This window comes from Pristiophorus japonicus, chromosome 7 (genome assembly GCF_044704955.1).
Source record: "Pristiophorus japonicus isolate sPriJap1 chromosome 7, sPriJap1.hap1, whole genome shotgun sequence".
In the NCBI taxonomy this organism is placed as follows: domain Eukaryota; kingdom Metazoa; phylum Chordata; class Chondrichthyes; family Pristiophoridae; genus Pristiophorus; species Pristiophorus japonicus.
In genome coordinates this window covers 215,703,433-215,719,326 of record NC_091983.1, presented here as the reverse complement: position 1 = coordinate 215,719,326, position 15,894 = coordinate 215,703,433, and the positions used below count along the sequence as shown (strand labels likewise).

The 15,894-nt window shown below is 49.5% G+C and overlaps 1 protein-coding gene across 1 annotated transcript in view; it reads right to left on the bottom strand.

The window, feature by feature from the left end:
- Window positions 1–15,894, bottom strand: part of rev3l (REV3 like, DNA directed polymerase zeta catalytic subunit) — a 230,759-nt gene that overhangs the window by 122,442 nt on the left and 92,423 nt on the right. Inside the window, exon 2 of the mRNA XM_070885791.1 lies at window positions 12,171–12,360. Coding sequence (XP_070741892.1) covers window positions 12,171–12,360 — 190 coding nt within the window. The remainder of the gene's footprint in view (window positions 1–12,170; window positions 12,361–15,894) is intronic.

Genomic DNA, 15,894 nt, shown 5'->3' with positions numbered 1-15,894 from the left:
GGGGGAGGAGGAGATTGGGGGGGGGGGGAGGAGGAGATTGGGGGGGGGAGGAGGAGATTGGGGGGGGGGGAGAGGAGGAGATTGGGGGGGGGGGAGAGGAGGAGATTGGGGGGGGGAGAGGAGGAGATTGGGGGGGGAGAGGAGGAGATTGGGGGGGGGAGAGGAGGAGATTGGGGGGGGAGGAGGAGATTGGGGGGGGAGGAGGAGATTGGGGGGGGAGGAGGAGATTGGGGGGGGGGAGGAGGAGATTGGGGGGGGGGAGGAGGAGATTGGGGGGGGGGGAGGAGGAGATTGGGGGGGGGGGAGAGGAGGAGATTGGGGGGGGGAGAGGAGGAGATTGGGGGGGGGAGAGGAGGAGATTGGGGGGGAGGAGGAGATTGGGGGGGAGGAGGAGATTGGGGGGGGAGGAGGAGATTGGGGGGGGAGGAGGAGATTGGGGGGGAGGAGGAGATTGGGGGGGAGGAGGAGATTGGGGGGGAGGAGGAGATTGGGGGGGAGGAGGAGATTGGGGGGGGGAGGAGGAGATTGGGGGGGGGGGAGGAGGAGATTGGGGGGGGGAGGAGGAGATTGGGGGGGAGGAGGAGATTGGGGGGGGGAGGAGGAGATTGGGGGGGGGAGGAGGAGATTGGGGGGGGGGAGGAGGAGATTGGGGGGGGGGGAGGAGGAGATTGGGGGGGGGGGAGAGGAGGAGATTGGGGGGGGAGAGGAGGAGATTGGGGGGAGAGGAGGAGATTGGGGGGGGGGGAGAGGAGGAGATTGGGGGGGGAGGAGGAGATTGGGGGGGGAGGAGGAGATTGGGGGGGGAGGAGGAGATTGGGGGGGGAGGAGGAGATTGGGGGGGGAGGAGGAGATTGGGGGGGGAGGAGGAGATTGGGGGGGGAGGAGGAGATTGGGGGGGGAGGAGGAGATTGGGGGGGAGGAGGAGATTGGGGGGGGGAGGAGGAGATTGGGGGGGGGAGGAGGAGATTGGGGGGGGGGAGGAGGAGATTGGGGGGGGGAGAGGAGGAGATTGGGGGGGGGGAGAGGAGGAGATTGGGGGGGGGGGAGAGGAGGAGATTGGGGGGGGGAGGAGGAGATTGGGGGGGGAGGAGGAGATTGGGGGGGGAGGAGGAGATTGGGGGGGGAGGAGGAGATTGGGGGGGGAGGAGGAGATTGGGGGGGGGAGGAGGAGATTGGGGGGGAGGAGGAGATTGGGGGGGGAGGAGGAGATTGGGGGGGGGGAGGAGGAGATTGGGGGGGGAGGAGGAGATTGGGGGGGGAGGAGGAGATTGGGGGGGGGAGGAGGAGATTGGGGGGGGGAGGAGGAGATTGGGGGGGGGAGGAGGAGATTGGGGGGGGGAGGAGGAGATTGGGGGGGGGAGGAGGAGATTGGGGGGGGGAGGAGGAGATTGGGGGGGGGAGGAGGAGATTGGGGGGGGGAGGAGGAGATTGGGGGGGGGAGGAGGAGATTGGGGGGGGGAGGAGGAGATTGGGGGGGGGAGGAGGAGGGGGGGAGGGGGAGATTGGGGGGGGGAGGGGGGGGGGGAGGGAGATTGGGGGGGGGAGGAGATTGGGGGGGGGGGAGAGGGGAGATTGGGGGGAGGGAGGCTGAACGGGCCGGGCCCCGAGACTTCGGGCATGGCCCGTCCCCAGCACCAGATTTACAGGTAGGTGGCGTTGGGTCGGGTGGGTGGTGGGAGGGAGGTCGGGTCGGGTCGGTTCGGGTCGGGTCGGGGGGGAGGGAGAGGGAGGTCAGGTCGGATCCAGTCTGGGGGCGGGGCGGGGGGAGCGGGGGGGGAGCGGGTGTCAGGTCCGGGGGCAGGGGGGTAGAGCGGGTGTCGGGTCGGGTCCGGGGGCGCGGGTGTCGGGTCCGGTCCGGAGGTGGGAAGCGGGATTCGAGTCGGGTCGGGAGGAAGCAGGAGCTGGCCGTGGGAGGAGCCTTATTCACCCAGTCCCAGTGAGGCCATTCGGCCAGGGCTAGGGGCTGCGTGCTTCGGGCCCCTCCCACACAGTTTCGGGCGCCTGGAGCTACTGCACTTGCGTGCCCACTGTAGCGCGCATGTGCAGAGGTCCCGGCACTGTTTTCAGCGCAGGGACCTGGCTCTGCCCCCTACAGCTCCTGCTGCACTGCGCTGAGGGCCAGAGGACCTGCAGGGAGGTGGAGAATCTGGAGGGTTTTTTTAGGCGCACTTTGTGGCGCGAAAAACGGGCGTCCAGGTCTAGGCACGGCTCGAAACTTGGGCCCTGTAAGTGGTTCTCTATCTGGTACTGCACCTCTGCCTGAGGAGTGCTGCAGGAGGGAGGGATTCAAATTCCTGGGACATTGGAACCGGTTCTAGGAGAGGTGGGACCAGTACAAACCAGATGGTCTGCACCTGGGCAGGACCAGAACCAATGTCCGAGGGGGAGTGTTTGCTAGTGCTTTTGGGGAGGGGTTAAACTACTATGACAGGGGAATGGGAATCTATGCAGGGAGACAAGTAAAATGGGGGCAGAAGCAAAAGATAGAAGTAAAAGTAAAAGTGGAGGGCAGAGAAACCCAAGGCAAAAATCAAAAAGGGCCACATTGCAGCAAAATTCTAAAGGGACAAAGTGTGTTAAAAACACAAGCCTGAAGGCTCTGTGCCTCAATTCGAGGAGTATTCGTAATAAGATGGACAAATTAACTGCAAAAGGCAGCTATTAACGAATGTGATATAATTGGGATTACAGAGACATGGCTCCAGGGTGACCAAGGCTGGGAACTCAACATCCAGGGGTATTCAGCATTTAGGAAGGATAGACAGAAAGGAAAAGGAGGTGGAGTAGCATTGCTGGTAAAAGAGGAAATTAACGCAAAAGTAAGGAGGAACATTAGCTTGGATGGGTATGGGTGGAGCTGCGGAATGCCAAAGGGCAGAAAATGCTAGAGAGAGTTGTATACAGACTACCAAACAGTAGTAGTGAGGTTGGGGATGGCATCAAACAAGAAATTAGGGATGCGTGCAATAAAGGTACAGCAGTTATCATGTGCAACTTTAATCTACATATAGATTGGGCTAACCAGACTGGTAGCAATACGGTGGAGGAGGATTTCCTGGAGTGTATTAGGGATGGTTTTCTAGAGCAATATGTCGAAGAACTAGAGGGCTGGCCATCCTAGACTGGGTGATGTGTAATGAGAAAGGACAAATTAGCAATCTTGTTGTGCGAGGCCCCTTGGGGAAGAGTGACCATAATATGGTAGAATTTTTTTATTAAGATGGAGAGTGACACAGTTAATTCAGAGACTAGGGTCCTGAACTTAAGGAAAGGTAACTTCGATGGAATGAGACGTGAATTGGCTAGAATAGACTGGTGAATGATACTTAAAGGTGGATAGGCAATGGCAAACTTCAACATTTGTACATCCCTGACTGGAGTAAAAATAAAACTGGGAAGGTGGCTCAACCGTGGCTAACAAGGGAAATTAGGGATAGTGTTAATCCAAGGAAGAGGCATATAAATTGGCCAGAAAAAGCAGCAAACCTGAGGACTGGGAGAAATTTAGAATTCAGCAGAGGAGGTTTAATTAGGAGGAGGAAAATAGAATATGAGAGGAAGCTTCCTGGGAACATTAACAACTGACTGCAAAAGTTTCTACAGATATGTGAAGAGAAAAAGATTAGTGAAGACAAACGTAGGTCCCTTGCAGTCAGAATTAGGTGAATTTATAATGGGGAACAAAGAAATGGTAGACCAATTGAATAAATACTTTGGTTCTGTCTTCATGAAAGACACATATAACCTTCAGGAAATACTAGGGGACCGAGGGTCGAGTGAGAAGGAGGAACTGAAGGAAATCCTTTAGTCAGGAAATTGTGTTAGGGAAATTGATGGGATTGAAGGCCGATAAATCCCCGGGGCCTGATAGTCTGCATCCCAGAGTACTTAAGGAAGTGGCCCTAGAAATAGTGGATACATCGGAGATCATTTTCCAACAGTCTATCAACTCTGGATTAGTTCCTATGGACTGGAGACTAGCTAATGTAACACCACTTTTTAAAAAAGGAGGGAGAGAGAAAACAGGGAATTATAGATCGGTTAGCCTGACATCAGTAGTGGGGAAAATGATGAAATCAATTATTAAAGAAGAAATAGCAGCACATTTGAAAAGCAGTGATGTGATCGCTCCAAGTCAGCATGGATTTATGAAGGGGAAATCATGCTCGACAAATCTTCTAGAATTTTATGAGGATGTAACTAGTAGAGTGGACAAGGGAGAACCCGTGGATGTGGTGTATTTGGACTTTCAAAAGGCTTTTGGCAAGGTCCCACACAAGAGATTAGTGTGCAAAATTAAAGCACATGGTATTGGGGGTAAAGTACTGACGTGGATAGAGAACTGGTTGGCAGACAGGAAGCAGAGAGTCGGGATAAATAGGTCCTTCTCAGAATGGCAGGCAGTGACTAGTGGGGTGCCGCAGGGCTCAGTGATTTAGATGAAGGAATTGAGTGTAATATCTCCAAGTTTGCAGACAACACTAAGCTGGGTGGTGGTGTGAGCTGTGGGAGGATGCTAAGAGGCTGAAGGGTGACTTGGACAAGTTAGGTGAGTGGGCATGGCAGATGCAGTATAATGTGGATAAATGTGAGGTTATCCACTATGGCGGCAAAAACATGAAGGCAGGATATTATCTGAATAGCGGCAGATTAGGAAAAGAGTGGTGCAACGAGGCCTGGGTGTCATAGTACATCAGTCATTGAAAGTTGGCATGCAGGTACAGCAGGCAGTGAAGGAGGCAAATGGCATATTGACCTTCATAGCTAGGGGATTTGAGTATAGGAGCAGGAAGGTCTTACTGCAGTACAGGGCCTTGGTGAGACCTCACCTGGAATAGTGTGTTCAATTTTGGTCTCCTAATCTGAGGAAGGACTTTCTTGCTATTGAGAGAGAGCAGCAAAGGTTCACCAGACTGATTCCAGGGATGGCTGGACTGACATACGAGGAGATACTGGATCGACTGGGCCTGTATTCACTGAGTTTAGAAGAATGAGAGGGGATCTCATAGAAACATATAACATTCTGACGGGACTGACAGGTTAGATGCAGGAAGAATGTTCCCGATGTTGGGGAAGTCCAGAACCAGGGGTCACAGTCTAAGGATAAGGGGTAAGCCATTTCGGACTGAGATGAGGAGAAACTTCTTCACTCAGAGTTGTTAACCTTTGGAATTCTCTACCGCAGAGAGTTGTTGATGCCAGTTTGTTAGATATATTCAAGAGGGAATTAGATATGGCCCTGATGGCTAAAGGGATCCAGGGGGTATGGAGAGAAAGCAGGAAAGGGATACTGAGGTGAATGATCAGCTATGATCTTATTGAATGGTGGTGTAGGCTCGAAGGGCCGAATGGCCTACTCCTGCACCTATTTTCTATGTTTCTATGTTTCAAAACAGCTTCTCTTTCCTCTCCAAAGTCCTTGAATATGAAGTCACCTCCTAGATCCGTACCTATTTTTCCTGCAACTCCATGTTGCATTCTCTTCAATCAGGTATCTGCCACAGCACTTAGATGGCCCTTATCAGTCACAAATTACGTCCTGTGACTGTGATCTTGGGTGAACTAACCCTCATCATCCTCTCTGCATCCTTTGACAACCACACCATCCTTCTCCAATGTTACTTGTCTGTTGTCCTGCTCAGTAGGTTTGGTTTCATTCGTCTATCCCAGTGTAGCCAGAGCATCTCCAGCAATTGATTCACTTCTCGTTCCTACACCGTTACCTCTGCAGTCTATCAAAGATCTATCCTTGAACCCTTTCTCTTCATCTATATGCTGCCCCTTGGTAACACATACAAAGACAAGGGGTCAGCTTTCACGTATGTTGGTTTCCAGTTCTACTTATCCACCCCTCTTTCTACCCTTTCACTGTCTCTATCGTCATATTTCTTGCCTGACATTCAGTCTTGGATAAGTAGCAATTTCCTCCAGCTAAATACCAGGAAGGTTGAATATGTCGTCTTTCGCCCCCCACCCCCCCACAAACTCTGTAACCTTGCCACCAATTTCATTCCCCTCCCTGGCCTCCATCTCAGGCTGAGACAAACCGTTTGCAACTTTAGCATCCTATGCGACCCCAAGCTGAGTATCTAACCCCATATCCTCACCATCATAAAGACTACCTACTTCTATGTCTAACATCACCTGCCTCGGCCCCTGCATAGCCCATCCGCTGTGGAAACCTTCGTCCATGCCTTAGTCACCTCCAAGCATCAGCTTTCCCTCGGTGACAGCACTGCCTGAGTCAGAGGTCATGGGTTCAAGACATACCTCAGAGACTTAAGCACATAATCCAGGCTGACAGGCAGTGCAACATCCTCTCAGTACTGCACTGAAGTGAGTTGACATCTTTTGGATGAACCATTAAACCGAGACCCCGCCTGCCCTCACAGGTAGACATTAAAGATCCTATAGCACTATTCGAAGAAGACAAGGAGTAGTCTCCCGGTATACTGGCCCTCAACCAAAATCAGTAAAACAGATTATCTGGTCATTATCTTAGAAGTGCTTCATTGTCTCTAAAGTACTTTTGGACACCTTCAGGTCATGAAAGGCACTATACAAATGCAAATTCTCTCTTTTAGTCCCATGTTCTCGTGGCTGTAATCCTAACATATACAAACTTCAGCTCATCCAAAACTCTGCTGTCCAAATCCTACCCTGCACCTGCTCCCACTCACCTGTCCTTGCTAGCCTACATTGGCACCGGCTCCCCCAATGCCTCCAATTTAAAATTCTCAGTGTTTAAACCCCATCATTGCCTTGCCCCTCCCGATCTCTAAACTCCTGCAGCCCTACAAACCCCCCCCGGAACTCTTGCTTCCTTCAACTCTGGTCTCTTGTGCACCCCCTTCCCTTCCCCCCATCACTGACAGCTATGCCTTCAGCTCCCTAGGTTCTACACTCTGGAAATCTATATCATCATCATCATCAGTGGCAGTTCCTCGAAATCGAGACTTGCTTCCACTCTAAAAGCGAGTTTTCAGGTGGCTGTACAGTCCAATACGGGAATTACAGTCCCTATGTCACAGGTGGGACAAACAGTCGTTGAAGGAAAGAGTGGGTGGGACTGGTTTGCCACATGCTCCTTCCGTTGTCTACGCTTGATTTCCGCATGCTTTTGGCGACTAGACCCGAGGTGCTCAGCGCCATCCAGGATGCTCTTCCTCCACTTTGGGCAGTCTTGGGCCAGCGATTCTCAGATGCCGTTGGGAATGTTACATTTTATCAAGGAGGCTTTGAGGGTGTCCTTGAAACGTTTCCTCTGCCCACCTGGGGCTCGCTTGCCATGTAGGAGTTCAGAGTAGAGCACTTACTTAGGGAGTCTCGTGTCAAGCATGCAGATGATGTGGCCCACCCAACCGGAATTGGTCGAGTGTGGTCAGTGCTTCAATGCTGGGGATGTTGGCCTGAGTGAGAACACAGACGTTGGTGCGGCTATCCTCCCAGTGGATATGCAGGATCTTGCGGAGGCAGCGCTGGTGGTACTTCTCCAGCTCTTTGAGATGTCTGCTGTATATAGTCCACGTCTCAGCCATATAGGAGGGTGGGTATCACTACTGTCCTGTAGACCATAAGCTTGGTGCCAGATTCGAGGTCCTGGTCTTCAAACACTCTCTTCCTCAGGCGACCGAAGGCTGCACTGGAGGCGATGTTAAACCTAGTCATCGATATCCGCCCTTGCTGATAATAGGCTCCAGAGGTATGGAAAATAGTCCACGTTGTCCAAGGCCGCACTGTGGAGTTTGATGACCGGGGGTGGGGGGGGGGGCAGTGCTCTGTGGCGGGGTCAGGTTGGTGGAGGATCTTTGTCTTACGGATGTTTAGTGTAAGGCCCATGCTTTCATACGCCTCGGTGAAGATGTTGACAATGGCTTGGAGTTTGGCCTCTAAATGTGCGCAGACGCAATCGTCGTCCGCGTACTGCAGTTCGACGACAGAGGATGGGACGACCTTGGATCTGGCCTGGAGACGACGAAGATTGAACAGGTTCCCATTGGTTCTAGTTTAGTTCCACTCCAGCAGGGAGCTTGTTGAGAGTGAGATGAAGCATTGCTGCAAGGAAGATCGAGAAAAGTGTTGGTGCGATGATGCAGCCCTGCTTGACCCCTGTCGAGATGTGGATTGGGTCTATGGTGGATCCGTTGGTCAGGATCACGGCTTGCATGTCATCGTGGAGCAGGCGAAGGATAGTGACAAACTTTTGGGGGCAGCTGAAACTGAGGAGGACGCTCCGTCGTCCCTCACGGTTGACAGTGTCAAAGGCCTTTGTGAGGTCAAAGAAGGCCATGTACAAGGGTCGATGCTGTTCCCTGCCTTTCTCTTGCAGTTGTCGCGCAGTTAAGACCATGTCCGTTGTATCCCTTAGTAGACGGAATCCACATTGCGACTTTGGGAGGAGCGCTTCAGCCACAGGGAGAAGACGATTGAGGAGGATTCTTGCGATGACTTTCACAGTGGCCGGCCGCAGGGAGTTACCGCAGTCGGACTGGTCCCCTTTTTTGAAGATGGTCACGATTACTGCATCGCCGAGATCTCCCAGCATGCTTGCCTCTTTCCAGATAAGAGAAATGAGGTCATGCATTCATGCCAATAGTGCTTCACTACCATACTTTAGTGCCTCAGTGGGGGTTCCAGCTGCTTCTGTTGCCTTGTTATTCTTGAGTTGATGAACGATCTTTTCTACCTCACGCAGGGCTGGGGTTTTGCTGAGATGGTGGAGGGTAGCATGCTGCGGGATGGAGTTGAGCGCATTCGCGTCGAAAATCTCTGTCTCTCCACCTCCTTCTCCGTCAAAACCCACCTCTGATCAAGCCTTAAGTCACCCCTCGTAATCAATGTCTCCCTAATTGTTTTGGGGTGGTTGCGCGGCCCCTTAAGAGGCCGCGTGGTCCATTCACAGTTTTGTGCATGCGGCAAAACTTTGAAAAAGCCAGACTTGGGTTGCACGACACCAGCAAACAACAGGGAACATTGCTCATAATATTTTGTCTCTTGGTTCGGTACCCATATTTTGTCCGATGGCACTTCTCAGTAGCTATATAAATGCAAGCTGTTTCAATTAAGTATTTCCCCACCCAATCGAAGTTTAAATAGCGCCTAGCCAAGTGAGATTTGATTTACCTCCTTGCCCCCGCGTTCCTGCGGTGATCCAGCGTTTGCACTACATACATTGGGCACTCTCATCTGGCATTACCGTGATCCATCAGAAACTTAAAAGGAAATGGTTAAATAGGAAGCAGCCAGGCTGACCAATTCAGTAAATATCCATCCTTAAAAAAAAAAACGAGTGGGGTGGGGGGGGGTGAAAAAAAAAGTTACCGAAAACGTTTTTCTGCTTGTATTCAAGTGTCCTGGAAAGGAAGGCAGCCCCATTTACTTCAGATCAACAAAACAAAATACAATTACCACCTGGTCATTATTACATTGGTATTTGTGGGAGCTTACTGTGCGCATTTCCCACATTACAACAGTGACTACATTCCAAAAGTACTTAATTGGCTGTAAAGCGCTTTGAGACAGTGGTCGTGAAAAATGCCATAGAAATTCAAGTCTATCTTTAGAGCGGTTCACGTTTTAAATTGAACATACTTCTGGTTACTTAAAAATATTTGAAATATTGGCCTCAACAAGGAGGGGGAAGGGGGGGAAATCTTATTTACTGTAAGGTTAAAAAAAAGTGTAATTTTTTTCTCACGGAGGTGAAGGGGAGAGATTTCAATGACGTGTCACATCAGCTGGCAGACAGTGGCAACAGAATTTTCTATATCCTCTTCAATTATTTCTGAATTGAAATCTCGTCTCCAGCCAGCTTGTTGGAGCAAGACATGACAGTAAGCACATTGTAACACAAACTACAGCTGTACATGTTTCCCAGGCCTCTCCCCTGTCCCAAATCATTTGCAGCCTGGTCCTAGGCCGTTCTTGGACCATGTACCTGCGAAGTTCCTGGAATGGTTGTAAGCATACTGCTGACCAATTATTGTTTAAAAAGGTTTTATTGGTTAATTTGTCACTTTTAATGTCCCTTTAATGGGCTCAAGTTTTGGCCTGAGTTGCTCCTATTTTTTTGGAGCAACTAGTTTAAAATGGAGCATCTTAGAAATTGCAATTCTCGGCATTTAGTTTGCTCCAGTTCTAATGAGTTAGAATAGTTTCATTTTAGAACAGATTTTTTTCCCTCAAAAGGGGACGTGTCTAGCCACTGACGCCTGTTTTGCAAGTTTAGGCAGCTTAAACTTACTCCGAACTAACTTAGAGTGGAGTGTAGATTTTTGTACGCTCAGAAAAACCTTGCCTACACTTATAAATCAGGTATAGGGAACAATGGGGGGGGGGGGGGGTGAGGGAAGTTTACAAACATTAAACACTTCACTTTTACAAATAAAGAGCCACCATCAATAATAAATAATAAAGAAATCAATTAAAAAAAATTAAGTTTCTACTCACCTACTGCAGCACTGGGAGCCCTCCAACAGCATGCTGGGACGGGGCTCCCCCCCAGTGTCTCTCTGTTTCTGAGAGTGAGGAGGGGGGGGGGGGGGGAAAGGAGAAGAGGGGGGGGAAAAAGAAGAGAGGATTGGGGGGGGAGAAAAGAAGAGAGGATTGGGGGGGGAGAAAAGAAGAGAGGATTGGGGGGGGAGAAAAGAAGAGAGGATTGGGGGGGGAAAAGAAGAGAGGATTGGGGGGGGGAAAAGAAGAGAGGATTGGGGGGGGGAAAGAAGAGAGGATTGGGGGGGGGAAAGAAGAGAGGATTGGGGGGGGAAAAGAAGAGAGGATTGGGGGGGGAAAAGAAGAGAGGATTGGGGGGGGGAAAGAAGAGAGGATTGGGGGGGGGAAAGAAGAGAGGATTGGGGGGGGAAAGAAGAGAGGATTGGGGGGGGAAAGAAGAGAGGATTGGGGGGGGAAAGAAGAGAGGAGGAGGGGGGAAAGAAGAGAGGAGGAGGGGGGAAAGAAGAGAGGAGGAGGGGGGAAAGAAGAGAGGAGGAGGGGGGAAAGAAGAGAGGAGGAGGGGGGAAAGAAGAGGGGAGGAGGGGGGAAAGAAGAGAGGAGGAGGGGGGAAAGAAGAGAGGAGGAGGGGGGAAAGAAAAGAAGAGAGGAGGAGGGGGGAAAGAAAAGAAGAGAGGAGGAGGGGGGAAAGAAGAGAAGAGAGGAGGAGGGGGGAAAGAAGAGAAGAGAGGAGGAGGGGGGAAAGAAAAGAGAGGAGGGGGGAAAGAAAAGAAGAGAGGATGGGGAAGGAAAAGAAGAGAGGAGGGGGGAAAGAAAAGAAGAGAGGAGGGGGGAAAGAAGAGAGGAGGGGGGAAAGAAAAGAAGAGAGGAGGGGGGAAAGAAGAGAGGAGAGGAGGGGGGAAAGAAGAGAGGAGGGGGGGGAAGAAGAGGAGGGGGGAGGGGTAGAAGGAGAGGGGGGGAATGGCTGAACGGGGGAGGGTGGGGGGGGAGGAGGAGGCTGAACAGTGTGGGGGGGGGGGGGGGAGAAAAGAGAGGCTGAGGCTGAACGGGTCGGGCTGCCGCCGCCAACACTTCGGGCGGGGCCCGCCCCCCAGCAAGATGCCGGGCAGGCCCCGATGACAACGAAGAGGGGGGGGGGGGGGAGAAACGGAAGGGAGTCCCGATCTTCGCCCGGGGAGCCCATTCGGCCAGGGCTGGGGTCAGCGCACTTCGGGCCGCTCCCACGCAGCCTCGGGGGCACGGAGCTCCTGCACATGCACGCACACTCTAGCGCGCATGTGCAGAGGTCCTGGCACTGTTTTCAGCGCCGTGACCTGGCTCCGCCCCCGACCCCTTGTGCTACGCCACGCCGAGCAGGAAGACGTCCTGAGGAGACCGGAGAATCGCAAGGTAAGTTTCCGGCGCCCTTTTTATTCCAGAAAGTCAGCGCACCTTATGGAGGTGCGCCGTTTTTACAGAGGGCGGAAACTTGGGCCCATTAGATTTATTGTTTTGCACTAAAATAGTTGTAAGCATATTGCTATAATTAGTGTTAAAAGAATTTAAATTTCAGAAATTAAAAAAAATCTGCCACATTGTAGGCAGATTTGTCGTAGTATTATTCTATCGAAAAGCCCAGGCAAAGTACAGATACTTTCAGAAATAAACAAACATTCAGATTAATACATTCACGCTACCCAAACTCAGTGCACCGACTGTAACAGATAAGTAACTTTACTTACATCCCAGATACAAGTGACACCCTGAACACATGCTGGACACTGGAGGAAGGATTGCCCAAAGATACATTTAGTGCTTGATCAATACTGAAAGCCAGCTGACGAAGATGCCGTTCTGGCCGCTGCCCGTAGCCATCGTATGGAACATAAAGGTATGGAAACGTGCCGTGCAAATGGAGACAAGTCTTCTGACCTAGAAACAGAGGCAGGGGGAAAAACGTGGCAAATGTTAATAAAAACACAAACAAGCTATCTAATCCTCACTGGGAAACAAACTGTACAACAGTACTCAAATTTTACTAGGAGTAAAATATCATAGCACATTAGTTTAAGTGAGCAGATTATATTTTGTAGCTACTAAAATCAGTACATTTCAATCCGAGTGAAGCTCCTTTTAGGTCCCATTCCTTGGTATCCCTGAGTCACACCACTCGGCCTTCCTCGCTTCCAGACTGCCAATGCCATCCTGAGCCAGCTCCAAGGTGGTGTACCAGGCCCGCCCAGTGATAACTCTGGGAAGTACCGGCAGTCAGCATGTGCGCACAGCAACACAGTAGAAATTGAGAGCTCTGTGACTGGGAGGGAACTGAACTAGTTTCCAGTCACTGCACCATTACCCAAAAAGCTTGAATTGAGTCCACAAATCACTGTATAATATACAAGTGCGGTTTAAAGCCATTCCCAAATGGTGCCCAACAGCAGCCAGTCATTTCACAGCCCAGTGGAATAAATTCTGAGCAAAGTTGGTTTCAACAGAAAAAGCTAAAGGCACAATTTGAAATTATAATTATACACCCCAAGTGAATATAACACTCATTAACTTTATTTTTGATATAAAACTGTTACAGTATACATTTATTTCAGAACTTCCTCAATCTTCAATAGACTATCATCACTTGGATATTTGCTCACCCAGTGAACCTATAGGGTTATTTGACTAAACTTGCCTGAAGGTCAAGTACAGCTATCAAAACCACAAAAGTTCCATTGTGCTGTCAAAGTTTCTGGCATCGACACCTAATGAGATTTGCTTACTATATTCAACCATCATTGTACACTTTTTGTATTTTTTCTTTTGTCAATTCTGTTTGGCAGCAAAAGCATCATTGCGTTTCTCGAGGTGGTTCCAGTACAGACAAGCAAAGGAATACTCTGGAGTAACTCAACATCTTTCATCTCCCTCAAATGTTTTAAACTACTCTCATACACATTACAAGTATACTAATCAGTAGTCAGCTTCCGGATTAGAATTACCAAGCCTCCTGATTCCTCAGATAAGGCTTTCAATGTTGCAAGTGTGATCTTTTGAGGAACCAAAATTTTAAAAACTAGTTCTCCTTTGGATCCGATAAACACCATCAATAAAATGAAATAAAATGCCCCCAACTCTTCATTTTAAAAAATGCAAGTAGACAAAATTTGCACACTTACAGCTTAGAGGTAACAAGGAGTCAATAAGGGTAGCGCGTTTGATGTAGTCTACATGGATTTTAGCAAGAATTTCAACAAGGTCCCACATGGCAGACTGGTCAGAAAAGTAAAAGCCCATGGAATCCAAGGGAGATTGGTAAGTTGGATCCAAAATTGGCTCAGTGGCAGGAAGCAATGGCTAATGGTTGACGAGTGTTTGTGACTGGAAGGCTGTTTCCAGTGGGATTCCACGGGGCTCAGTACTAGGTCCCTTGCTTTTCATGGTATACATCAATGATTTAGACTTCAATGTAAGGGCATTAAGAAGTTTGCAGATGATACAAAACATTGGCCATGTGGTTGATACTGAAGAAGAAAGCTGTAGAGTGCAAGAAGATATCAATGGACTGGTCAGGTGGGCAGAAAAGTGGCAAATGGAATTCAATCTGGAGAAGTGTGAGGTAATATATTTATGGAGGGCGCACGCACACAATTTGTCCATAAAGTACTGACACTGTACCCTGGGATGCTGTAAGCCTAATTTATATACAGTTTCAAATGTGGGTCTCTTCCCAAAAGTTTTTTGTTAATGACGTTACAAGATTTATTCGAAGGCTTTTACCATGGAAGTGCTTAGAATACTAACGAAAGTGTTAAAATTATTGGGAGTTTAAATCAAGTACAAGAATGGCATTTTTGCTTCTTCCACCATTTTGGTGGTTCCCCCAGGCCTGCGTTACACAGCTGCTAACAAAACTTCCTTAATGTGTGCACACCCATTTCTCACATCCGAGAACTTTCAAGACTAGGAGGGGGTTTTAGGATTTTCACAAGATCTGAGGAGGTGAAATATTAGAGATCAAGCCTCTCTTACTGCCAAAAGTGCAAGTAAATATTAACAGTATGGGTAGGCATCACTCGTGACAATACTGCACAGCTTGCTGAACTTTTATATTTTGTGTGAGGCAAAAGAAATCCTCCTCCAGGCACTTCCTAATTTCCTATACTTGCTGCTGGTCTACTCTTGTTGGGTTCTGTGCTGTGATACACCTCCCATGAACATCAGTTATGGGGAAGTTACTAGAGTCTGTCATTAGGGATAGAGTGACTGAGCACGGCTTCGTTGAGGTAAGTCATATCTGACTAATCTAGTTTTTGAGGTGGTCACTAAGAAGGTAGATAAGGGAGTATCAGGAATGTTACCTATATGGACCACCAGAAGGAATTTGATGGGACTAGCAAAAATGAGCGCGCATGGAACTGGAAGTAATCTTTTGACTTGGGTTGGAAATTGGTACGAGTGTAAAAGACAAAGTGGCAATAAAAGGATGAACTCTGATTAGCAGGATGTGACGAAGAACATAAGAAATAGGAGCAGGAATAGGCCATGCGGCCCCTCAAAATCGGCTCCACCATTCAATAAGATCATAGCTGATCTTCAGCCTCAAACTCGCTTTCCTGCCCGATCCCCATATCCCTAGATTCCCTAAGTATCCAAAAATCTCAATCTCAGCCTTGAACATAAACGACTGAGCATCCACAGCGCTCTGGGATGGAGAATGCCAAAGATACACAACCTTTGGGAGTGAAGACATTTCTCCTCATTTCAGTCCTAAATGGCCGACCCCTTATTCTGAGACTATGCCCCCATGTTCTAGACTTTCCAGCCAGTGGAAAGAGACTCTCTGCATCTACCCTGTCAAGCCCTCGCAGAACCTTGGGATCGCCTCTCATTCTTCCAAACTGCAGAGAATATAGGCCCATTCTCCTCATAGGACAGCCTCTCATCCCTGGGATGAATCCAGTGAACTTTTGTTGCACCCCTCCAAGGAAAGCATCCTTCCTGAGGTAAGGAGACCAAAACTGTACACAGTACTCCAGGTGTGGTTTCACCAAAGCCCTGTATAATTGCAGTAAGATTTCCTTACTATTGTACTCCAACCCCCTTGTAATAAAGGCCAACATACCATTTGCCTTCCTAATTGCTAGTTGTACCTGCATGTTAACTTTCTATGTTTCGTGTACAAGGACACCCACCCATATACGAACATTTAATAGTTTCTCACCACTTAAAAAAATGTGTTCTTCTATTCTTCCTACCAAAGTGAATAACCTCATATTTCCTTACATTATACTCCATCTGCAACCTTCTTGCCCACTCACTTAACCTGTCTATATCCCTTTGCAGGCTCTATCCACATCACAGCTTACTTTCCCACCTAGTTTTGTATTGTCAGCAAACTTTGATACATTACACTCAGTCCCATAGCTGACGCCAAAACACTGATCCTTGCGGCATCCCACTAGTAACAGCATG